Genomic DNA, 25,302 nt, shown 5'->3' with positions numbered 1-25,302 from the left:
TGTTATCTGTTGTCCTCCACCCAAGTCTTCTGTTTTCCATCTTAAATGGATTGTTTATACTTGAAGTTTCCAAAATTGACCTATGCTGCTTTAATAAAGCAAAGAGGAGAACTGACTTTTCTACATCACTAAGAGTAAAGGTTTCAGCCTCCATGCTTTCTCCATGGGTAGTGGGCATGTGAACTGGCTGTGGAGCTTCAGGACTGAAGAATGAGGACTCTGATACAGACATGTGGTATAAATCCCAGATCCTGTAACATTTTGGAATGAGACCAGGAGCAAACCACTCAAACTACTTGTGCCTCTGTTTTCTGGTAGGCAAGATGGGACTAATAACAGGGCTTGTCTCCTGTGGCTACTGGGGATTAGAAGAAGTACCAGTTAATCAGTCAGTCAATCAGCAGATACTATTCAACTACCTGTAAGTTTGTCCCTGTTACCCAGATAAAATCTGCATGACCACCTTTACTTATACCCAAAGCTCTCATAATGTGGAATATGGAAAAGAGCACAGCTAAAATAAAATAAAAGAATTCCCCAAAGAATGCTTTGTGGTTAGGATGAAGACCCTGATCCTGGGCCTTCTGAAACTCAGTGCAGCTCTGGTTGGGCTGGCAGGACTCACAGCTGTGCTCTACCTTCAGGGCTTCCACATCACAGGATGTGATCTCAATGTTCATCTTCAACATGGCCAGGACTGATCTCCTCCTCCTGTGCATCCAGATTATAAATGACCTTGAGAAACCTTCAACTTCCTCCATCCCATGTCCATCTCTGCATCTATATTGTGCTGGTAAGTTTTCCCCACATTACAGGACTGAGCATGCTCAACACTATTACCAGTGCTGCCTGTCTGTCCTTGACCCATCTGGTACCACTGCCACCACCTGAAGTACATGTGAGCAGTATGCCTTGCTCTAGGCCTTGTCCCTGTTGCCGAGCATCATGTAAGGGAATTGCTGTGGCTTTTATTGTGTAGTCTGATTTTATTTGGTGTCAAGCATTTTGTCTCTTCATTCTTATTTGTGGTTCTTTCTGGGATCCAAAGCTACCATGTTGGTCAGGTTCCTATGTGGCTCCAGGGATGCAACACCTGGTCCTTTGTGACCCTCCTGTGTCTGGTCCTATTCTTCCTCTCTTGCCACCTACCTGATGGATCCAAAGGTTCCCTGGGTCATGGGCTCAAACTGATTATGTTTTATTCTTTTGTGACCTCATTGTTGATTTCAGCTCTGAAACAGCTAAGCCAACCCCATTGTTTACTTCTTTTTCGGCTCCTTCAGGCATGAAGCACAAACCCTCCAGATGCTTCTCCAGAGGGCTCTATGACACTGGGGAGCTGGACGAATGCAGAAGCAGCTGTTCTTAGGAAACCCTGGAGATGCTGGGAAGCAGAGTGGAGCAGTGGTGACGAGCCTCTGCCCAGTGACCAGAAGTGGCTTTGCAAATGAACACAACCCAGTCCCACTTGACTGTTGTCTGCTCTTCTCTCAGCCCCCTGCCCCTAAAATTCCACAGTGATGCCTCAGTGTCGTCAAATGCATTTCTATTAACCTGGTTTTCCTAGGTTTTCTCAGAGTATCTGGTAGTAGAATATCTGAGAATAACTGTATCCTTCTCTAAACTAAAAAACTCCTTATGTTATCTTCTCTAACTCATTTTTTATTCAGCTATTATTACTTACTGTAACTGCAATGAGAGGAATCCTTCTCCAAACCACAAAACCCTGTTTATAATTGTTCTTTATGTGATATTTTAAAAATGATTCCTACTGCCTTTCAGGCTATGTTTTTCTAGGAATCATGTTCTGGTCTGAAGCTGGGCATTACTGCAGGTAGGAGTTTGGTTTTAAGTGAATGAATCTATAAATCTCATTAAATGATCAAATCTTTTTGAAACAGTATATTTAAAGATAACCTCTCTGCCTGCACAGGAACAGTCAGTTTTTTATGAAAAGTCTTCTGGAAACATTTGTCCCTGACATGGTGATACGTTCACCTTGCATTCTGGTGATGAAAACCATGGTATTTTCCCTTGAAATCTCATTTTTATGTTGCTCATAAAAAGACAGATATAGGCTGGGTTGTGGCTCAGTGGTAGAGCACCTGCCCTGCACATGTGAGGTGCTAGGTTTCCATCCTCAGCAACACATAAAAATAAATAAATAAAGATATCGTGTCCATCTACAACTAAAATTTTTTTAATTACTTAAAAGACAGATATAAAATCTAGAAATATGAGGAACCTATTCCATTTTAAAGTAGGAAGTATCAGAAACCATTTACAAAGAGTTTACAGATTTATTCAGTTTGGGACGGCAACTGATGTCTCAAGAGTTTGTACCAAATGTTCTGGATCTGACTTTCCCTCAGTCTAATGTTCAGTCTTCATGGGGAACAGAACTGAAAAAAGAAAAAACCAACCTCTCCGTATTAGTCATATTAACTAAAATCAGGATCAGTACAAAGTCAGGACTATCTAGTACCAGGGGTTACTCATTCCACAAAGAACTCAAGTAGAAAGAAGGGCCCACTATGGGTGTCCTAACAACACAGCGGATCCCTGTGGAACACAGACACTGAGGCTGCCCCTCAGATTAATCCTCAGAGCTGACAAGTGAACTCTAAGGAGGCAGGAGACAGTAAAATGACTTTATGGAAATGGTGGCACCATATTGTTCAATTTTCCCAACCAAATATATTGATGACTCTTACAGAATAAATCAGTACAGAGAAGTCGGGTTCCATGACTCCAGATCTAATGTTCTCCTCAGGTGAGTATCTGCTGGTGATTTCGTATCCTGCGTGTGCTCTCTTGCTTTCCAAATGCTGTAACAGATATTGGCTATAGATTAGGGCATCTTACAGAAAGGAGGAAACCGAAAGACGGGGTTACATCCTCCGTCCAGGCAGAGCTCTTCAATGTGATATCATCAGGTCAGGTTTAGGATTATTATGAAAGTCGCCTCTACTAAATTTTAAATCCTTTTATACTTTAATATATAGGGTACATAAATAGTGTAGTCACCATTAGAAAAATTGTCATTAAATTTAAAGAATACATTTAAATTCTTTTCAATTTTGTTTTCTATGGCAACTTAATTTTTAGTTACTCGCTTTTCTAACATCTTGTTACACATGTAAGGAATAAAGTACACTGATTTCAGAATCTAAGTACAGCCATAAAGAGAGATGATGTAAGGCTGGGTCATTAGTTGCATCTGTGCATCTATAGTTTTATATATTCTTTTTTAAAGAGAAATTAGTAGTAAGTAAAAAAATAAATAAATAAATCATATGCTTGATGTCACTCACCAGTGGGTATGTGAATATTTACTACTTATTTAGTAGTATAAATGTCTACTTTAAGGACTTCTCCAGCATCAAACTTATCCTTATCTGTGGTGTCCCCAGTATCTACCAAGATGGTCAATCCAACATCTTACCCTCTCCATTTTCTAGATACCTCCCCCCTTTAACCCTACATCCACTCCATTCTAACCACCAAGTTCTGCATTTTCTCATTGGCCACATCGGTGGGACCTCTAAAGTCTCAGTCTTGAGATCACCCTCCCTGTGATCACTCTTTCTTATCTCTGATCTGGACCATAATTTTCCTGACAGACAGCTCCAAAGACCTTCCCGCTCCATCCACATTGGATCCAGTCTCTTGGCCTGACATATCTCCCTGGCAGTCTCTCTCTCACCTCCATCCTTGAGAGCTTTAGATTCTAGAACCCGCTGTTAATATCACTACCTTGAACACACTCTCCACCTCTTGGCACTCCTCACTGCCACCTTACCAAACAAACCCCATCTGGTTAAATCCATCTCTCACTCTCTGCAAGCCTATTCCTGGGACTCTACCTTCTTTACACCTCACAGGGCGAATTGACTTATACACTTGTTAACACAGTGCAATTTAAAAATAGAAACGAAAAAAATTACTGTTCAAACGGTAATTTTAACTAATAAAATATATAAGAACAAAAACGAACATATTGTCGCTTCTAATAATAGGGTTTAGGAATCCATTCCTCTTTCATTTGATACACTTCTGTGGCATTGGGAAAGAATTTGGAAACGTGCATATTATTAGTGCTTTAATAAAGCAATTTCCTAGTTGGGAAGTCTTCCAACATGGCTCACATTACTTGGCATTGTTTGGCAGGTGGTAGCAAGAGGCTCCAAAATAGCAATCATTTAAAGGAAGGAGGGCAGGAAGTGGAAGGTAAAGGCAAGGGGTTGAGTAGATACAGTCGTGCCACATCAAGTGTTGAGAAACCTCCATCATGAACCTGACGCAACAGACTCCACACTCTCACTGTCCAACAGGTCTCTGCACAGGAAACCACTGGGCTGTCCAGCATCTTGATAAGACTTACGCAGGCACCAAACTTCCCTCCAGCTCCAGGAGGCCCTTCTCCCGGCAGAGAGGAATCCTATAGCAACTGTCCATCCTGGAGGCCCTTCCTTTCAACACAGGCCAGCTTGCCACATCCAGCAAGAAGAATGGAGGAAAGGTAAGACTTTATCAAGAGCTTATTTCTAAAGTCACTGCTCTGACTTTCCTCTCCATCATGTCCACATTGGGTGGAGTATTCAGGGAGCCCTAGGGCCCAAGGAAGAGAGAACAGGAGACATGAAGTTCTCTTTCAGTGACTTTAGCTCTCTAAAGGTTAACAGTGGAGGAAATCAAGCTGCTAACCCAGACTGTTCATTAGGATACATCTTCATTCATTTAACATTAAGTCTTCTCCTGCAAACTTTTCAATTGATGGACTCAAATGATTGTACTTTCTGATCACAAATATACTCTGTGGCCCAGCCAGATCTGAGGCAATTGTAGTTCACATCCAGTAGCTGAGCTTATAGCAGATCTCAGCCAGTGGTCTTGGCACTTAACTACCAAGCCATATCCCCAGCCTTTTTTTGTATTTTATCTAGAGAGAGGGTCTCACAGAGTTGTTTAGTACCCCTCTGAGTTGCTGAAGCTGGTTTTGAACTCGAAATCCTTCTGCCTCAGCCTCTGGAGTCATTTTAATCACAGGCATGTGCCACAGAGCCTGGCCGAAAGACTGGATTTAGTATAATAAGAAAGTCTGATTGAAGAAGGCAGGAAGGAAAGAGTTGCCCACATTAACATTCCTTCAAACGGTGTGGAGAAAAATGCTGCCACCTGGAAAAGGAAGAGGAAATTAAGTCCAACCCTTAGACTTGAAACCCAATGCCAGGCTGTCACAGTCAAATCTGGTACCAGATAGAGTACAGGCTCTGATCCCAGGCCAGTATCCAAGCACTGATTCTCTGGACCGGCATTTTTCAGGGGGCCAAGGGACTGTCTCCACCACCCTTCCTCAACCTCAGGTAGCATATGGTGCAGCAAACTCTACCTATTGGTAGATAGGACAGCAAAATGAGCATGGAACTTTGCCTTAGGGTTCAGTCCCATATGCATTGCAGTGGGCTCTAGGCAAAGCTAAAATATCCCTATCCCTGGGCAAAACTTTGCAGGCATAGTGGAGACCTTGCCCTGACACCAGGCAGAGATCTTTGCCCTAGAGGGACAGACCTGCATTTTGGCCAACATTGCCATAAATCTCACTGTGGGCCTGGGGAGCACCTCCAAGACTTTGAAGGTCCTTGAAGCTGTGACACTTAGATGTGACCCAGCTTAGAATCAGCCAAGGGAAGGTTTTTTTTAATTCCCTCCCCCAACTTCAGGTTGCACAGAGGGAAGCAAAGCTCCATCCATTAACTCAGGGTAATAAGCATAGAACCTTGCCTTGGAACTCAGGTCAGTAACAGCTATCACTGTGCAGATACTTAGAGCCCCTGTCTTCTGGCAGGTAGCCATAGATAGATGTATAGACCTACCTTGCTTCCAGGCAGAGAGTCATGTGGCTCAGTTGATTGGACTTGTGTTCTGGCCATAATCACCTGTGGATAGTTGGGTCTATCATGGGTCTCAGACTTGACTTTACTACAGCAGCAGGCAGCCCTATGACAGCATGGGTCCTGGTGTATACCTGGGGTGCACTATTTTAAGGGGATTGTGCAGTCTGAGTGTGATCCAGTATGGTGGCATGGGCCTGGGGGCACAGAATTGCCCATCACATCCTTTCCCAATACAGGCAGTACAAACAAAGAGAGAATAATTGTCTTTCTGGGGTCAGAAAAGGGAGGTAGGAGCCAAGTTGTTGCATAGAGGCCTGGAGCTGATCCTCTATAAAGATGGACAGAGCTGAAGGGACTCCCACAGTGCCTAGCCACATAGTGTTGACTAGAAAAAGTATGTATGACTACCATGGCCTCAGGCAGAGGATTAAAGAGAGAAACTACACCTTTAAGCACTCTGTTAGATCCTTCAGAACACACCAACTGTGGTTTTGGGAAAAGCTTGGACTTGGACCACCCCCTAGTGTTGAAAAAGCAACACACCAAGAGCAAAATCACAATCCTGGAATGAGGGTATGAAACCTAGGTAAGAAACAGGAAAATGGACCACAGATTCACAGAAAATAAGCAGGCTGATTGGAATTTCTGGATCAGAGGAGGCACAATGTCAGATTGTAAAAACCGGAAAAATAGTCAACCCTTCAATATGCAGATGACTACGTAAGCCAACAAGGATCAAAAACCATCAGGAAGGGCTAGGGGTAAAACATGTGCTTCAACACACACCTTAAGTTCTATCCCAAGCATCAAAAAAATATTTTAAGTAAATAAATAAATGACAACAACAACGACTTTCAGGGAACCATGACTTCACTTAATGAACAAAGCAAAATTCAGGAAAAGGGCCATAGGTAACCAACACATGCAAACTGATAAGTAGGCAGAGAATTTAAATGGCTGTTCTAAGGAAAGTGAGCAAGCTTCATAAAAGCACTGAAGAACAATTCACAACTCATTCAGAGAACAGAGAGGTCGAAGTGAGTTTTCTGTTATATTGTGTGCACATATCAATATGTACAACAAATGCCATCAACATGTACAACTATAATGCACCAAGAAAATAAGTAAATAAAAATAACATTAAAAAATCTGTAAGTTGAAAAGTACATTAAGTAAAACTTTAAAACAAATAAAAGACAAAAATAGGAGAGATTAAACAATCAAAATCAGTGAACTCAAAGTTAGGCTGTATGGTTGGATGTACATAAAGGAGAAAAAAAGCAAAAAAAAAGGGGGGGGGAACTAATGAGAGCTTTGGGGCAGCCTTAAAGAACAATATTTTGTGTTATTGAGATTCAAGAGGGTCCTGAGAAGGCCAAGGGGGCAGACAGATCATTCAAACAGGTAAAAATGAAAATTTTCCTGAACCTAGAGGTGGATACAAATGTCCAAGTTCTGTAAGGTCAAAGTTTACCAGTCTCAGTCACCTCAACCAAGCACGGCCAAGACCATGCTAATCAAGCCTTCAAAGCTGAAAGACAAATATAAAATTCTCAAAGTAGTAAGCCTGAAAAGGAATAAATAACACATTAGTGTGGTCTAATTTATCTGACTGCAGACTTCTCAGAACACACCTCATAGGCCAAGAGGAAGTAGGAGGATATTTTTCACAGTTCTGAAGGACAAATACTACTGACCCAGAATACTGTGCACATCAAAGCTAGCCTTGGAAATGAAGGAGAGGTAAAGGTATTCAAAGCTGAGAGAATATATGAGCACCAGAGCTGCCCTACAAGAAATGCTGAAAGGAGTTTTTTAACTAAATGAAAGAGATGATAATGAGGAAGAGGAATATATCAAAAGTTATAAAAATCACTGGTAGGAGTAATTATACAGAGCAATACAGAAAGTTCTAATATTATAAACATGTTCTAATATTATTTAGTATGTTATAAACATGGTGAGTAAAGCAACCATCTGTTTAGTATGAAGACTAAAATACAAAACCACTAAAAATAACAATAAATACACTAATATTTTAAGATATAAGCAAAATAGAATGTTGTAATTGGAACACCAAAACCTTAACATCTAAAGAGGAATGGATCTCAAGTGTACAGTTTTTATTTGTATTTTTTCCTTGTTTCTTTTACTACCTTTGTGATCAAAGTTTAGTTACTCTCGCTTTAAAATATCTTGTTAAACTCAAAAGATATATTTTGTTAGACTCATGATTATCCTAAAGAAAAACGCTAAAAGAGATATCAAATGTAATAAGCAAATAACAAACCATACTATGAGACTAAATCATTTAATCACATAGAAAAACTATACAAATGAAAGGAACTACAAACAAATAGAAAATAACTACAAAATGGCAGTAGTAATAATGTGTGTATCAATAATTGCCTTAAAAATAAATGCATTGGGAATGAAGGGAAGGGAGGGAGAAAGGGAATAGGAAGGACAATAGAATTTAATCGGACAAAACTTTCCTATCTTTGTATTTTAATAGACAACCAGAGTAACTCTGTATCGTGTACAACCACAAGAATGAGATCCTAATTAGAATAAGTTATACTCCATGTTGTATAATACGCAAAATACATTTTACTATCATGTATATCTAAAAGGAACAACTAAAAATAAATAGATTGAATTCTCTAATAAAAACACACCAAGTGACTAAGTGGATATTTTAAAAGATACAATACACTACTTACAAGAAATAACTTCAGCTCTAAGGGCATACATAGATGAAAAGAGAAGAAAGTGAATAAGATATTCCATGCAAACGGATTTCTAAAGAGCAGTAGTAGTCAAAACTATATCTGATAAAGTAGATTTTAAATCAAAAGCCAAAATAAAAAAGGAAGGTCATTGTATTATGATAAAGGGGTCAGGTCAACAAGAGCAAGTAATACTTGTAAATATATGAGCACCCCATACTGAAGCACCCATATATCCAAATCAAACATTAACAGACTTTATTAAAGGGAGAAATAGAAAAATATGATAATAGTAATGAACTTCAAAATCCAACTTAAAATAATTAACAGATCATACAAAATACCAATAAAGAAACAGCAAAGCAAATCTGCACCCTAGATCAAGTGGATCTAAGACACATCTATAAGAGACTCTGTCCAATACCTGCAGGACAGAAATGTGTCCAAACGGCACATGGAACAACAGCACAAGGTAACAACTAAGCAAGTCTCAAAAAATCTTCAAAAAGTGAAATCTTACCATGCATCAACTCTGAGCACAATGCATTGAAATTGTAAACCAATAAAAAAATGCAAAACACATATACATTAAAATTACTCAACACACTCCCAACCAACAAATCAGAGGTTAAGAAAGTTTGAAAATTTCATCAAATGATTGAAAACAGAAACACAACACATGAAAACCTACGGGATGTAGCAAGAACAATACTAACAGGCAAATTTAGAGCAGTCAACACTCACATCAGAAAGAGCCAGTCGTGCTAGCTCCTGTCTGTAGTCCCACCTATTTGGAAGATGGAGACAGGAAGACTTTTTCACCCTGTATTTCAAGTAGCAAGACCCTATCTCAGAAAAAAAAAGTGCAGAAAGATCTCAAATGAATAACCTATCTAGGACAAAAAAAAACAATAACTAACTAAACATAATATTAGTAAAAATAGGAAAATAATAAAGGTCAGAGCAAAACTAAATTAAATAGGGACTAAAACACACAAAGCTCAACAAAGAACTAGCTCCTCAGAGCAATAAACCAGATGGACAAGCACTTAATAGTGTAGAGGACTATCTACAGAAATGGCAGGATTAAAGGAAACGAGACACCCTAAGGAAAGCAAGGGTGACATGCTATTTCCACCCCTAGACTATTGTGGAGAAAGGGAAGGAGCCATTACCAGGGAGAGTGTAGCTATGGCTACAGCTGTATTACAGAAGGCAACAGGCAGGTGGAGAAGACCCACTGCCAACACACAGCCTCACAGCACAGAGCTAAGGATTCGAAAACTCACACCCCTCTCCCCTGCCTTCCAGTGCCCTGAAAGTATCACCCAGTAGCCCAATCCAACCAGAAACAAGAAGGAAAATGATGCCCCTGCTGGGCTCTCAGAAGCCACCTGTTGGGAAGCCAAACAAGGCAGAGAAGGATGCAAAGAAAATTCTCCTGACACATGAGACTATCCTTCACATCTCCTTGTATCTTCCCATTCCAGGGGGGTTTATCAAACTAAATATCAGTGAAACATTTCTCATCTTATTTGCATTGAAGTTATTTTCCCTGTTTGCATATGTTTTCTTTGTGTAGATTTTATGAAGTAATCACTCACCTTGATCAAAAATACCTTCAAAATTGAACAGAAATTAAAATGAAAACACATTCCTTATTGCTTAAAGTCTAAGTGTGGCTATTGAAATGCAGAACAATGACAACAATGACCTTAAGAAGATATTTATGAGACCTCAGCTGGGGCTCCATGATATAAAACCAAAAAACTTCAAAATTGCTATTCCCAAATCCTAAAAGGGTATGATCATGCTTGCATTACTACATGACTCTCAACCATAGGAACATTCCATCTGAGGGAAGAGGAAGATGGGAATGGGAGGCTATGACACTTCTATTAACCCCATGACTCAAGAGTTGGTTACGTCACTCTCCTTACCTCCCATGGGTTAGTGCCCAGCCACATGGTGCCATCAGCATCAAGAGAGGATGGGAAACAGGATACATTTTTGGACCTAAAATACAGGGAATTACTGGTACAAAATAGAAGAATGGCTACTGGGGAATTCTAACAGTCTCTACAGGCCCTTGTGGTCTGTCAGATCCTATGGCATATGAAAATTTTGAGTGAGCTCCTAAGAAAAAGGATTCATTAGACCAAGAATAGTGGTAAAGCCTCAAACAGGGTTCCAGAACACCAGGGGCTGGTATTGGGCCTTCTCTTGAAGATATCTGTTAGAGCCTCAGTTTCTTTCTGTTAAGTGAAAATTTTAAAATTTCTTAAGGCTCTTCAGGAATATATTCTAAATATCAGGATATAGTAACAAATAAAACCCTCATGACATAGTCCTTACAGAGCTTCATGTTTGATGAGGCAGACAGACACATTGCATGCACCCAAAAAACAGATGTAAAGACTGTGAAGGAACTGGAATAGAGACAGCAAAATTTCTACTTTGTCTTCCATTTTCCCTTAAAGTCAACCAAGGCTGTAGAGCTTGGCTTTCTAGAGGATCTCATATGGAGGCATTCACTTCTGGGTGCCCCTCTGCAGGCCTGGAGTGCGTCCTCCTCATTCCACTTGAGAGCTTCCTGCTCTGGTGGGTCCTCTGGATTCCAAAGCAATGTCTGCCTTTGGGGGGCAGCTGCTATCTGTTCCTAAGTGACTTCTACCCACCTCTTTCATGTTGCCTTATTTGATTGGTATTTGGTATTTCTTCCCCTCTGTTTCTAAGGCTTATTTATCTAGATTTTGTTTCATCCACAATTTTGACTGCCAGGTTGGATATAACTTAGGAATTACTCTTTGCTTTTCCCACATACACCTATAATCAACGCACAGTGGTGGTGATCTAAAATGCTGGTCAAAAGGGTAAAACCTCATGGGTTCAATTCCACCCTGAGAGACCAGTGACTCTCATCCTGTTTGTTCTCTAATTCCATCTGCTATAAAATGGACAAAATATTATTTTTATCTCATAGATCTTGAGAGGATCCCAAGAGAAAATATGGGTAAATTCTCAATCAGATTCTGTTCATTACAAAGATATGCACCGATCCCCTTTTTCTAGGTAAAATCTGTGTGAGCAACTTCTGTAAAACTTTAAACCCTGAACAGTTTCTATTTCCCCTCATAGATTCCTTTCACATAGAAATTTTTATCAAAAATAATACTCTATGAGTGTACCTTTCCCCCCCAAATTCTCGCCAACCTTTATTGTTGTTTGTATTCTTGATAATTGCCTTTCTGACTGGGGTGAGATGAAATATTAGAGTAGTTTTGATCTCCATTCTCTAATTGCTAAAGACATTGAACATTTTTTCATATATTTGTTGACCAAAAGTGCACTCATACATTGCTGGTGAGAATGCAAATTGGTGCAACCATTATGGAAAGTGTTATGGAGATTCCTCAGAAAACTTGGAATGGAACCACCATTTCACCCAGCTATCCCACTTCTCAGTTTATACCCAAAGGACTTAAAATCAGCATATTATAGTGATGCAATCACATCAATGTTTACAGCAGCTCAACTCACAATAGCTAAACTATGGAACCAGGTGCCCTTCGATAGAAGAATAGATTTAAAAGAATGTGTCATATATTCACAATGGAATATTTCTCAGCCTTAAAGAAGAATGAAATGATGACATTTGCTGGTAAATGGATGAAGCTGGAGAATATCATGCTAAACAAAATAAGCCAATCCCAAAAAAACAAAGCCTAATGTTTTCTCTGATATGTAGATGCTAATTCACAATAAGGAAGGGCAGCTAGGGAAAAATAGATGAGACAGAGGGGAATGAAGGGAGGTGAGAGGTTATAGGAGTAGGAAGGATAGTAGAATGAAACAGACATTATTACCTTATGTACATATATCACTGTATTACCAATGTGATTCTATAACATGTGCAATCATAAAAATGAGAAATTATACTCCATTTATGTATGACATATCAAAGTGCATAAATGTATTCTACTGTCATGCATAATTAATTAGAACAAATTTTTAAAAATTTTAAAAAGAATACTAAAGATGTTCTGGAATAGAGAATGAAATAGGTTTAGATTAGAGATTCCCTAACACATCAGTAAGCAGTCCTTCATTCCTGCATTTCAAATACCTCATTTCAATAGAATTCAGACTTCACAACTACTTTGTACTTTATTTTCTATAAAGCAGAATAATTCTGATCATACACTAATCTCAGCCCCACACTGTGCACCCAGTTGACTCTAGGTGCTCAACAAAGCTACACTGAAACCTCACTTCAAAGGAACATTGGTGGTAAAAAAAAAAATCACTAATTTTGGAATACATAAGTACTTCTAAATAAACCCAGAGGTGCCACAAAAAGAATGATGATGAATAAAATTATCTTATCTCATTTTACATGTGTATTCTGATACTTTTGTGGTATTTTCATCTTTATTTTCCACTTAATCCAAACTGTCTAATATCACAAGATGCCTCCCTCATGTGTTCATTCATTGAATAAGTGTTGAGCACACATGGGCCACACAATGGTAGGCACCTGTCTTCAAGGCCTCACACACAGAGCTACTTCTAGGCCCAGCCATCCTCAGACCTGCCTCTTCCTGGCTCTAAAAGGACTTCTTTGGAAGGACCCATTTTAGTCCTGGGGATGTCATGATCATTTCTGCATCTGTCTCAGTTCTTCTTCTTGAGAGAAAATGTCTGGCCCAGATCAGTATAGAGGTGGTTCATAGTTCTAGCCCGTTAAGTGGGAGTGTTTGAACTGCAATGTGTTTCCGTGTCACTTAGAAGTCTTGAGGTTCAGGTCTGGGAGCTCAGGGTGTTCAGACAATGGGTACTGAGTTGAATTCAAATTTGAATTCTGGGCATCTCTAAATCTTGGTAGGAAACTTCATCTCTAAAATCCTGTTTTCCTCCTCTTTAAAATGGGGATAGCAATTTTCACATAGCAGGATGATCCTGAGAATCAAAGGTCATGTGGCATGTGCTGATCTTGTTTCTGTTCCCAGGGCCACCAGAGAAGAGTTTGGGAGCCTATATCCAACTATCCCATCCTGGAGGACAGAAGCCACACCAATCAACGGAAATTACCAGGACCTTCCTCTCACTTGTGACATAAAGAATGTGGTCTCTCACTTGCTAGCCCTCATCATTGCCCTGGTTGGACTTGCAGGAAATGGAGTTGTGCTCTGGCTCCTGGGCTTCCGCATGCACAGGAACACCTTCTCCGTCTACCTCCTAAACCTGGCTGCTGCCGACTCGCTCTTCCTCTGCTGCCACTCCACTGGGTCCCTGGCGATGCTCAGCATCTTCCCTCACACCCCTCCCCTTATGTATGACATCATAGAGAATGTGAAAGTCATTTCCTACATCACAGGACTGGGCTTGCTCAGCACCATCAGCACAGAGCGCTCCCTGTCCGTCCTGTGGCCCATCTGGTATCGCTGCCACCGCCCCAAACATGCATCAGCTGTCATGTGTGCCCTGCTCTGGACAATTTCTGTGCTGCTGGACATCCTGAAATGGTGCTTCTGTTCATCAGCATATGACAATTTTGAACACGATAGGTGTAAAAAAGTTGAGTTTTTCATAGCTGTGTGGCTTATGTTTTCATTTCTGATTCTCTCAGGGTCCAGCCTGGCCCTGCTGAGCAGGATCTGTGGCTCCAGGCAGATGAGGTTCACCAGGCTGTATGTGACTATCCTGCTCTCAGTGCTGGTCTTCCTCCTCTGTGGCCTGCCTTTTGGCATCTTCCAGTTCCTGATACTCTGGATTGAGTATAATATCAATGCTCTGTCCTGTCTTTATGTGGTTATAGCTGTCCTGTCCTCTGTTAACAGCTGTGCCAACCCCATCATTTACTTCTTTGTAGGCTCCTTTAGACAGCAGCTGCAGAGGCAGCAGACCTTCAGGTTGGTTCTCCAGAGGGCTCTGCAGGACACATCTGAGGAGCATGAACGTGGCAACAGCAATCTTCAGAGAAGACTGGAGATGTTGGGAAAGAGGGGAACAGTGATGAGGAGCCCCTGCCCTGCTCCATCAAGTGTATCTATGAAAGTCAACCCTGCCCTGCCAACTTGACAGTTCTGCTCTTCTCTCAGCTTCAACTCCCTAAAATGCCTCAGCAAATCCCCCAATGCCTTCAACTGGATATATTTTAACTATATTTTCTTACTTAGAGTGACCAGTCTGTAATAAGAATGTCTCCATCCTTTTTGACATTTTCAATAACTTTCTCATCTTTTTTCCTCTAAATCTTTTTATTTCTGATTGTCCTTGAACATTTCATTCTGATGGGAAAAATAATCATTGTTTGGAATTATAACTCTCTTATTTATGACTGCTTTCTACTTGAAGTTGTAGAAAAAGATTATTTCTATATATCTCTCAGAGTATGTTCTGAGGGAATCATGTTGGGTTCTGTGTTAGGGCATTGCTTCAGGAAGAAATTTTGGATCTGAATAAGTGAATTCTCATACCCATAAGTCTCATTGAAATCCTAAGATATTTAGGAGTACAGAACTGGGAATGATAGACCAGAAAGAGCCCTGGATGTGTGAATTCTCAAGCTGATTTCATCACTAAACTGGGTCACCTGTTCCCCATAGGCAACCCAAGAAGGTAGTGAGGTTATTGAATTTCCAAATCTGAATCTTACACCATTTGTGATCTGAAATTTGTTTTTAGAAGAAGACGGTGGATTTGACTTCATCATACACTGAAGGCAACCACCAGCAGCCTCAGAAGTTCATGTCTTTTCAATATGACTGATCATATTGAACACATACTTTTCCCACCAATGAGGCAGCTCCCTGGACTTAAGACATAGTGCAGTATGTAAGGGGCCCAGATATTGTCAATACACCAATGCTGGCTGTAAAATTAGATTTTTGGCTTTTCTCCAGGATATTAATGTAAAGTATAGAAGAAGAGCTCTCCTTGTACATGCTGGTCATACTGGTATAGTTGGTATAAATATTTTACAGATGCAAACACACAGACAGGGATCAGAGTGCAAGGAGATCTCATTAGTGTGTACATGGTAGCCAGTAGATAGGGAAGACTTCTTGAAATATCTAGAAATAGAATCAATGTGTGTACATTTCACCAGACTTGTGCCTCTGCCATTTATTTTTGAAATTGCCAAGAAAAGAAAAAATAACATCTGGAGGAAATGAGAGAAGAGGCAATTTATAGTGACATTATTAATTAAAGCATGGAAGTAGCTCTGGGAATGCTATTCAGCAGGTAAACAAGTTTCAGTGGTAAACAGTTTTTCCTGTGACACCACAGTATGTAGTTGTGGTTGCAAGGTCCCTCTTAAAAAGGATGTTAAAGCTGGAGCACTGTGAGCCATGATCAATGATGGTGTGGCCTTGAGTGATAGGGTTTGACATAAGTTTTGCAAACTTATTTGGAGTCCACTGTGTAATACTTGCAAGTCCAGAAATGAGCATCTGGGTCACCATAAAAACTTTCTCGCTGGAATTTATTCCCAGGAATACATCCAATCCAAAGACTTACACTCCAAAGACACAAACAATAGAGAGGTGAAACAAGAAGTATAATTTGTAGGAGTGAAGAGAGAAACAGTAGAAGGTACCCACTTCTCTGGATCAGTTGTTTTGCCTTCAAATGATTGAAAAGTGGGTACAGGGGGATATTGTGTTTTTAAATCAGTTCAACATTTTATTACTTTATAAAAGAAAATCAACTCAACATATTTTTATAAGCTCAGATATCTACGATGGCTTAACCATTGATAACCAGTTATCAGAAACCCCATATTCAAAGAATTCAAGAAACTTTCTTTGAAGTGCAGCATCCTGCGATTTACAATAAACTTCTGCTTTAATGTGCTGTTTCACATGGGACAAAATAATGCATATCAGCTCCAGAACTTCTGAAGAGTAATCAGAGATTTTAGGTATATCTGCAAAATTCCATTGATTCATTTTTAAAGAGTAATCAGAAACAATTATGATAAAATTTTAACATACGTTTCATTTTATCAAAGTCCTACTTGCCAAAGCCTTGGCAATCACTGTTCATGTCTATAATTTTGTCAGTAGTGGATGTGTAAATGTTTATGATATAGTCATGCATTACTTAAAGATGGGGACATGTTATAAGGAAAGAATCCTTAGGCAATTTGATCATTGTGCAAACATCATGGTGTACTTACATGAAGCTATATGGTATAACCTGCTGCTCACCCAGCCAGTGTGATGTATGTTTGTATTTACACACACACACACACACACACATATATATATATATATATGAACATACATGTAATATACACACATATACTATAGCCTACTATTGTTCGGTTACTATGAGAAAACAGTATAACATTGCATCAAAAACAAGAAAAAAATGATATAATCAAGGAGTTCTATTAACATGAGATGTGTGTGGTTCCTGCCAGCATAACGTGGTATACAGTTTTATGTTTTTCTTATGAGTAGGAGTATACTTTTAATTATCCATTAAAGTATACTATAAATAAATACATAATCCAGTAATATAGTCTTTTATTAACATCACCAGATTTTATATATTGTACATAATTGTATGTGCTATCTTATATGCCAGTGGCAGTGCAGTAGTTACATTTGCACTGGCCTCACCACAAACACATGAGCAATGCAATGTTATACAAGGTGGAAATGGCTACAGCATCACTAGGTGAAAAGAAATTTTACAGAGTAGTTATGTTATTTTACTTTTTCTATAGTGATATACAAAAAAAAATTCACTTTCTCCAAATCCTGTTCAAAATTTGAAACTCTGAGTATTACATATTTTAGTCATTCTATGAGGTGAGTAGTGATATCTTATGTGGGTTTCTTCTCAGGGAACTCTCCTTGCTATGTAGATGGAGTCTTCTCCTGATGTTTCACATGAACTTCTCTCTGTGTCTCTGAATGTTAATCACATTTCATATCACCATTCATGTTGGATTAAAACTTATTCCAATTAACTCATTTTAACTTAATTAGCTAACGAAACACTCTATCTATGATTACAATTATACTCTGAGACACAGAGGATTAGGACTTTGCTATCTGAGTACAGCACAGACACAACTTAGCCCATGACAAGGTATTCTTAATTATTTACAAAGTGAATCACTAAAGAACTTTACTTAATGTTTCAAAATAATTTTTATTCAGAACACAATATTTTAAAAGTAATAATTAGCATAATTTGTAGTATAAGGCACAAAAAGGGAATTCATAGGCAATAAGGCAATATTTTAAGGTCTACTCTAAGTGAATATAAATAGCAAATTATTATGAAGTAAACAGAAGAAAAACCATGTGTGTTGAACTCCTCAGATTTAATAAGGGAATTCATTTAACCCAATTCTTCACACTGATAAATTAAAAATAGAAATACAAGTTTACTATTCAAAACAAATAATAATAGAAGTGAGAATGGGAAGGGTAGAAAGTGGCAGTCTCTGGAGCATGGGGTGCAAGGAGACTTTGTTTTTGTTTTTTTTTTTTTAATTTTTTTTTATTGGTTGTTCAAAACATTATAAAGCTCTTGACATATCATATTTCATACATTAGATTCAAGTTGGTTATGAACTCCCAATTTTACCCCAAATACAGATTGCAGAATCACATCAGTTACACATCCACATTTTTACATAATGCCCTATTAGTAACTGTTGTATTCTGCTACCTTTCCTATCCTCNAGAAAGAAAGAAAGAAAGAAAGAAATTTAGAAAGAAAGAAAGAAAGAAAGAAAGAAAGAAAGAAAGAAAGAAAGAAAGAAAGAAAGAAAGAAAGAAAGAAAGAAAGAAAGAAAGAAAAGGAAGTGCTATTCTTTAAGGTTAAAGAGACAAGGGGATATTTATGCCTGAAACTGGTTTGACTCAAAGATAATCTTCCAACACCAAGTAACGGATAAAGGTGACATACTAGTTGAATAAAATACAAGTGAACAACGTCTAATACTTTATGCAGCACAGCAGAGCTATGTGTGCCTTGGGTTTTTTGAACCATCCTTCAGTATCTTGGTATTTGTGTGAAGAAATTTTCATCAGTGCGTTCTACAGAATATTTCCTGCAAAACTTACTAATTGGAAATATATTCATTGATCATGCGAAAACCTTTGCACAAAATATAAAATCAAGAATTATTCATTAATTTGATTTACTTTGACAGAGTAAAGGGTACAATTATACAATTCCTAACCCCTTGAATGGAGAGAGATGAGAATTAAAGGCCTCTTCAAACTCAATTAATGAGTCTATAAGGCAACTAGAAAAATTACTAGCCTATTAGCTTTCAAACAACTCTCAAGTGCTTCCTAATATTTTTCAACTTTAAAAACATTAGTAAGAGTATTGACAGAAGCATCTGGTGAGATTTCTCATGTCAGAGATGGTAGCCTAATCTCTCGAGGGTGGGGGGCACATAGTTTTTTCTCATTCCTAATAATCCTTTACTCATAATTATATACTCATGCTTCCCTTGAAAGATACGTGGGACTTTTTTCTGAAATAATCCCATCAAAGTAAATAGAAGTCATTCTATACACTATAATCAAATTCTCAAAGGTATAGGGAAGATCTGTATTCTTTCTTTTTTTTTTTTTTAATTTTTTTTTATTGGTTGTTGAAAAACATTATAAAGCTCTTGACATATCATATTTCATACATTAGATTCAAGTTGGTTATGAACTCCCAATTTTACCCCAAATACAGATTGCAGAATCACATCGGTTACACATCCACATTTTTACATAATGCCCTATTAGTAACTGTTGTATTCTGCTACCTTTCCTATCCTCTACCATCCCCCCTCCCTCCCCTCTCATCTTCTCTCTCTACCCCATCCACTGTAACTCATGTTTCTCCTTGTTTATTTTCCCATTCCCCTCACAACCTCTTATATGTAATTTTGTATAACAATGAGGGTCTCCCTCCATTACCATGCAATTTCCCTTTTCTCTCCCTTTCCATCCCACCTCATGTATCTGTTTAATGTTAATCTTTTCTTCCTGCTCTTCCTCCCTGCTCTGTTCTTAGTTGCTCTCATTATATCAAAGAAGACATTTGGTATTTGTTTTTTAGGGATTGGCTAGCTTCACTAAGCATAATCTGCTCTAGTGCCATCCATTTCCCTGCAAATTCTATGATTTTGTCATTTTTTAGTGCTGCGTAATACTCCATGGTGTATAAATGCCACGTTTTTTTTTATCCATTCATCTATTGAAGGGCATCTGGGTTGGTTCCACAGTCTAGCAACTGTGAATTGTGCTGCTATGAACATCGATGTAGCAGTATCCCTGTAGTACGCTCTTTTAAGGTCTTCAGGGAAAAGCCCAAGAAGGGCAATAGCTGGGTCAAATGGTGGTTCCATTCCCAGCTTTCCCAGGAATCTCCATACTGCTTTCCAGATTGGCCGCACCAGTTTGCAGTCCCACCAGCAATGTACAAGAGTAACCTTTTCCCCACATCCTCGCCAGCACTTGTTGTTGTTTGACTTCATAATGGCTGCCAATCTTACTGGAGTGAGATGGTATCTTAGGGTGGTTTTGATTTGCATTTCTCTGACTGCTAGAGATGGTGAGCTTTGAATTTGCATACACTTCTCTGTCATTTGGAACAAAACTGTACATATAAATGTATTACTGCTATGACAAAGAAAATTAATAACAATAAGTAGGGTCACTCCATGATGATTCTTGAATGATCCTATAAAATCCATAATTGTTTAGTTATAAAGCCCCACAATGTAAGCTCACATTACCTGACATTACAACCCAAGCTTATAGTTGGCAATTAAACACGGAATAGCAATTACAGGGAAGTGGACCATGTTTGAGACAGGAGAGGATGGTATGAGGGTGTAAAGGGGAAAGAGCCCTAGAAACATCTTGTAGGAATCTCATGAGAACAAAGAAGTGTACTCTTCTGTCACTCAGTGCAAGAAAGCCTAATTCCCTTGAGAACTTCTGCACAGGTGAATGGAGACAGGTAAGATTCATTCCAAGTCCTGTCTTATTCCTGAAATTTGTTCAGGTGTTTTGGTCTAAAGTCATATCCCTGTTTTTCCACTTAGGTGTGCTGCATGCAGGAGTAATGGAGCTTTCTTGAGGGAAAGACATGAGATGTGGATGTATCTACCATGGGAGATCCAAATGGAGTTCTTTCTCATCCTGCTCCTCATATTCTCCATGTAGTCCAATCATTAAAATCACTTTAACAGTGACAGTAATGCCCTACATTCATTTGGGGAGCAGGTGATGTACAGGCATTGCTTTCCAGAGCTGAGTTGCTGAAAATCCAGATTTCAATGTTTTATATGCATTTTGAAGTTCCCTTTGTGTATCTGGAAAGGTTCCAGGAAGAAACTGATGGGCAAACTGGAATAACTGAGTAGTACTAAATGAAATTATTACTTACAACAATGGGTACATTTAAGGGAAAGCAACAGTACATGATGAAACACTCCAAGGCAAGCGATAGTGAAGCACTATTTCTACATGTAGGTTTAAAAGCACAAGAAAAGGAGTGGTTTCCACACAAATCATAGCCATACTACAGCTGTAATAATAGGACAGGATGATCAAGCAGGTTGCAAAGCACTGCTATGGCCAACACAGAGTATCATGGCAGAAAACTGAGACATGAAAATCTGAGCTGAGCAGTTCGGCTGATACACACCCTATGCCACATGTGCCATAATGTTTCTGGGTGCCCAAAGAAGCTTCATGAATCCTACATCAAAGGCAGTTCAATGGTCAACATCAGTTATATGGGCATACACAAGTCCTTCTCAATGTACACAGGTCTGTCCACAATAAGAATTATTGAATGAAACTATCTTCATAACATTATATGTGCATGTTCTAATACCCTTCTGCACTTTCGGGTTTTTTTTATATTCCATTTAATCCAAACCATCTAACACTGTAAGTCTCCTTATCCATGCATTCATTCTTTGAATGACTATTGAGAACACTCTGGAGCATGCAGAGAAAGGCACTAGGGACATAAAAGTGCTCCTCTTTTAGTGCCTGATACACTGAACCATTTCTCGCCCACCTGGAATAGCTGGGCTCCCACCTGTCCTAGAAAGGACTCATTACCCTCAGAGTCCCAAGCTATGATCTTCTTTTTCCTCAACACCTGGGCCAATCTTTATCATGAGATGGCATTGTTCTCCGTGTGTCTGTCTGAATTCTCTGAAAAATGGTCCTGAGGATCAATGATAAAGTAACAAGAACTAAGCCTATTTTTGTATCCCAGTGTATCAGTGGAGGACTTCTGAGCATGAATTCAAGTATTCCAGCCTAGGCAATGAAACTTACATCACTGAATGGAAGTGACAAAGCCAGTCCTGGAATTTTCATCATGAAAATCTTGATCCTGAATCAATCAGAGTTGAGGAAAGAACCTCTCACATCTAGGTTATGTTCAGGAAATTATTTCTACTATGTATTATTATCATAGTTATCATTAGCTTCATAGCTACATTTGTTGAGCATTTTTTATGGGTTATGCTCTGCATATGTTTCTTCACAAAAATTAAAGCATTTGAGCTTCACATTAGCCTTATAATTTTTAAGTCATTACTATCCCAGAATTGTTAATGATATTAAAAGTGACATAAAACTAACATTTATTTTAATTTATTTTATCTTATCTTCATTGATGTTAAAGAATAAAAGGACAAATTACAGACTGGAAAAAAATATTTGGCATTTATATATTTTAGTTTTCTCCAGAAAAAAAAATACCTTTGTGTGTGTGTGTGTGTGTGTGTGTATAGTGAGAGATTAATTTTTTATTGGCTAACATAATTGTGGAAGCTGGCAAATTCAGATTTTATAGGGCAAGCAGGAAGAAGCCTAGAGACCCACAGGGAGGTGATGCCGCACCTGGAATGTGAAGGCAGAATGGAGGCCGTTTCTTTCATGCTTGGGAAATCTGACCCTTTTTTATTAAAAGTCTTGGACTGATTGGATGAGTCCTTCCCACATCATGCAGAGTAATCTATTTTACTCAAATTCTACCGACATCCAGAAAGCAACATTCAGACTAGCATTTAACCAAACATCTGCATACCCTAGTCTAACCAAGTTGACCCACAAAATGAACAGCACATATCCAACAACAGAGTTGCATTCACTACATATGAAGAACATCCAAACTCAACAGTAAAAAAATAACACTTTTTAGAATAAGCAAATATTTGAACTTTTATCAAGGAAGATATACAGAAAGTCAAGTAGCATATACAAGATGTTCAACACAATTAGGCATTAAGAAATGGAAAATAAGCCATGTTGAGATACCACCATATACTTATTAAAATAGTTCAAATAAAAGTACTGATGATACCAAGAACCTACAAGGATGCAGTACAACTAGAAATTGCATATTTTGTTGGCAGCAATGCAAAAATGGTACAGTCATTCTCGAAAATATCTTCTTCTGAAAACTTAAACATATACTTATCACATGATCTAGGTTGAGGAAAGCTGGCAACCTACTATGGGCTCTAGGACTTTATGCAGATGGGTTGTAGAATGTCCTGGACACTTACCCCAGACCTTGCTTAAAAGACACACTAGAACAAAACTTTATTATTCAGAAAGAGCAGTGGCAAATTAATAGAAAGAAATGACTCCCATCTTAAGGGGAAGTTTTGTTTCATATCAAGACAAAAATAAAATATATTTTAAATGTTTCTTTAAAATCCTTCTCTGTGTAAGAAACCAGACAAGAAAAAACACATCATATTATACCATTTACATAAAATGCCCACAATACACACAGAAAATCTCTGGGACTGAGAAAGTGGTATGGACAAGAATCAGGAAGAGGGAATAACATTTAAAAGATACAGGGTTTCTGGATGTGATAAATATGTTCCAAATTTAGTTTGAGATGGTGTTTACAGCTCTATATATTCTAAACACCAGTTATATGTTCAATGGTCAGCATCAGTTATATGGGCATACACAAGTTCTTCTCAGTGTGCACAGGTCTGTCCACGATAAGAATTATAATGAATGAAATTTTCTTCATAACATTATATGTGCATGTTCTAATACCCTTTTGCACCAAGTTGACCCACAACTGGACATTTATATCACATTAATACCCCCTAGAGGGCATCCACTGCTAAAAGGAATTTTAAAAACAAGTGAATGAATAGCATCCACTAGATGTCACCCAGCCTCTGTACACTGGCACAATGAAATCATGGATGGAACAGCCATGGTAACAGAGATGGCAGTGATGAATGTGGCCTGCAGCCTAATGTCACTCTCGCTGTTATGATTTGGATATGAAGTGTCTTCCAAAAGCTCCTGTTTAGGTAGAAATGTTCAGAGGTGAAATGATGAGACTCTGAGAGATGTAACTTTATCAGTGGATTGACCATTTGTTTCATTAATAATTTGAAGGGAATAACCAGGAAGTAACTGTAAGCAAGTGGGAGGTAACTGGAGGAAGAAGGTTGTAACTGGTGGTGTGCCTTTGGAGTTTTGGAGTTGTTATTTTGTTCCTCATTCTCATTCTCTCCCCGCCCCACCCCCTCTGGCCCCCATCTGTCTGTCTCTCTGACTGTCTCACTTTCCTTCTCCTCTCTGGCTATCATAAGCTGAGGAGTCTCCCCCTGCCATGCCCTTTGGCCTTAATATTGTGGCTCACCTTGAAAGGCTTAGAGTGATGGGGTCAGCCAACCATGGACTAAACCTATTTTACGACTGAAACCATGAGCCCAAAATAAACTCCTCTAAGTCATTATTGTCATTTATGTTAAGCACAGCAACAAAAGGCAGGCTAACACACTCACCAAGGTCCATCAGGCTACTGCACTGCTGCTGAATGTCTAACCTGTCGACAACAAAGACCTACACTAAGGCCCCCCCAGCAGGGTACCATCAATCAAGGAGGCCCAGCAGCCACATATTGACATCTGAGTTATAGAGGAAACTTGCATCCAGAAAATGACAGCAATTCATCCTGACCAGGGTTGACATATATTTTTGGTGTTAATAATTGCCCTTCCTTCCTACAATACCTCCACCAGTACCATTATCCAAGGGCTCACAGAATCAGGGACAGGAGCAAGATGAAACAAATGAGATACTTAGTATAAAATAGGAAATTTCATCTTAATGTTGGATTCCAAGGCATCTTACTCTCCTCACCTTAATTCCATCCCTGCAGAGAAAATCTGCTTCACCAACATGAAACCACATGCAGTGTTGTGTTGAGCCAAGAGAAACTGTAAGTGGCCAAAGAGGAAAGCAGTGGGTGCATGGAATCCACTGATCATACCTTGTACCCCATCATCTGAGACTGATAGCAGTGAAGAGCCCTCTCTTAGATACAACTGAGGTGTCAAGGATCCTTAAACCAAAGGTCACTCTAGGCGGAAGAATGTTCATGGGAAGAACATTTGAACCCATGTAAGAAAAGATCAGGAGTGGCCCCACTAACCATCACTCTCAGAGACTGTTCAGAGAATTTGGGCTTCTCACACCAGCAACTATAGGCCATAAACATGTTCCCAGCAGTGTCCAAAACAAGGGTCTCCCTGATCTTGATAGGATTGCTGCCCCTGCTCTCATTGTGCTCTCCATGCCAACAAACCACCAAAGAAAGATATCAGTATGCTTCCAGGAGCAACTGAC

At 39.0% G+C, this 25,302-nt stretch overlaps 1 protein-coding gene across 1 annotated transcript; it reads left to right on the top strand.

Moving 5' to 3' along the window:
• The first annotated feature begins 13,579 nt into the window (after positions 1-13,579).
• LOC107158254 (mas-related G-protein coupled receptor member X2-like) lies at positions 13,580-14,756 on the top strand. Its single transcript, XM_015504716.2, has one exon. The coding sequence runs from the start codon at positions 13,580-13,582 to the stop codon at positions 14,705-14,707; it is 1,128 nt and encodes a 375-aa protein (XP_015360202.1). The 3' UTR covers positions 14,708-14,756.
• The last annotated feature ends 10,546 nt before the right edge of the window (positions 14,757-25,302 follow it).

The sequence above is a fragment of the Marmota marmota genome, unplaced genomic scaffold (genome assembly GCF_001458135.2).
Source record: "Marmota marmota marmota unplaced genomic scaffold, marMar, whole genome shotgun sequence".
In the NCBI taxonomy this organism is placed as follows: Eukaryota; Metazoa; Chordata; class Mammalia; order Rodentia; family Sciuridae; genus Marmota; species Marmota marmota.
Note: the sequence above shows the minus strand (reverse complement) of the source record. Positions and strands in the feature narration are given on the sequence as shown.

Coding starts and splice junctions, on each gene's coding strand:
- LOC107158254 (XM_015504716.2), top strand. CDS start 13,580: ATGATCCTGAGAATCAAAGGTCATGTGGCATGTGCTGATCTTGTTTCT.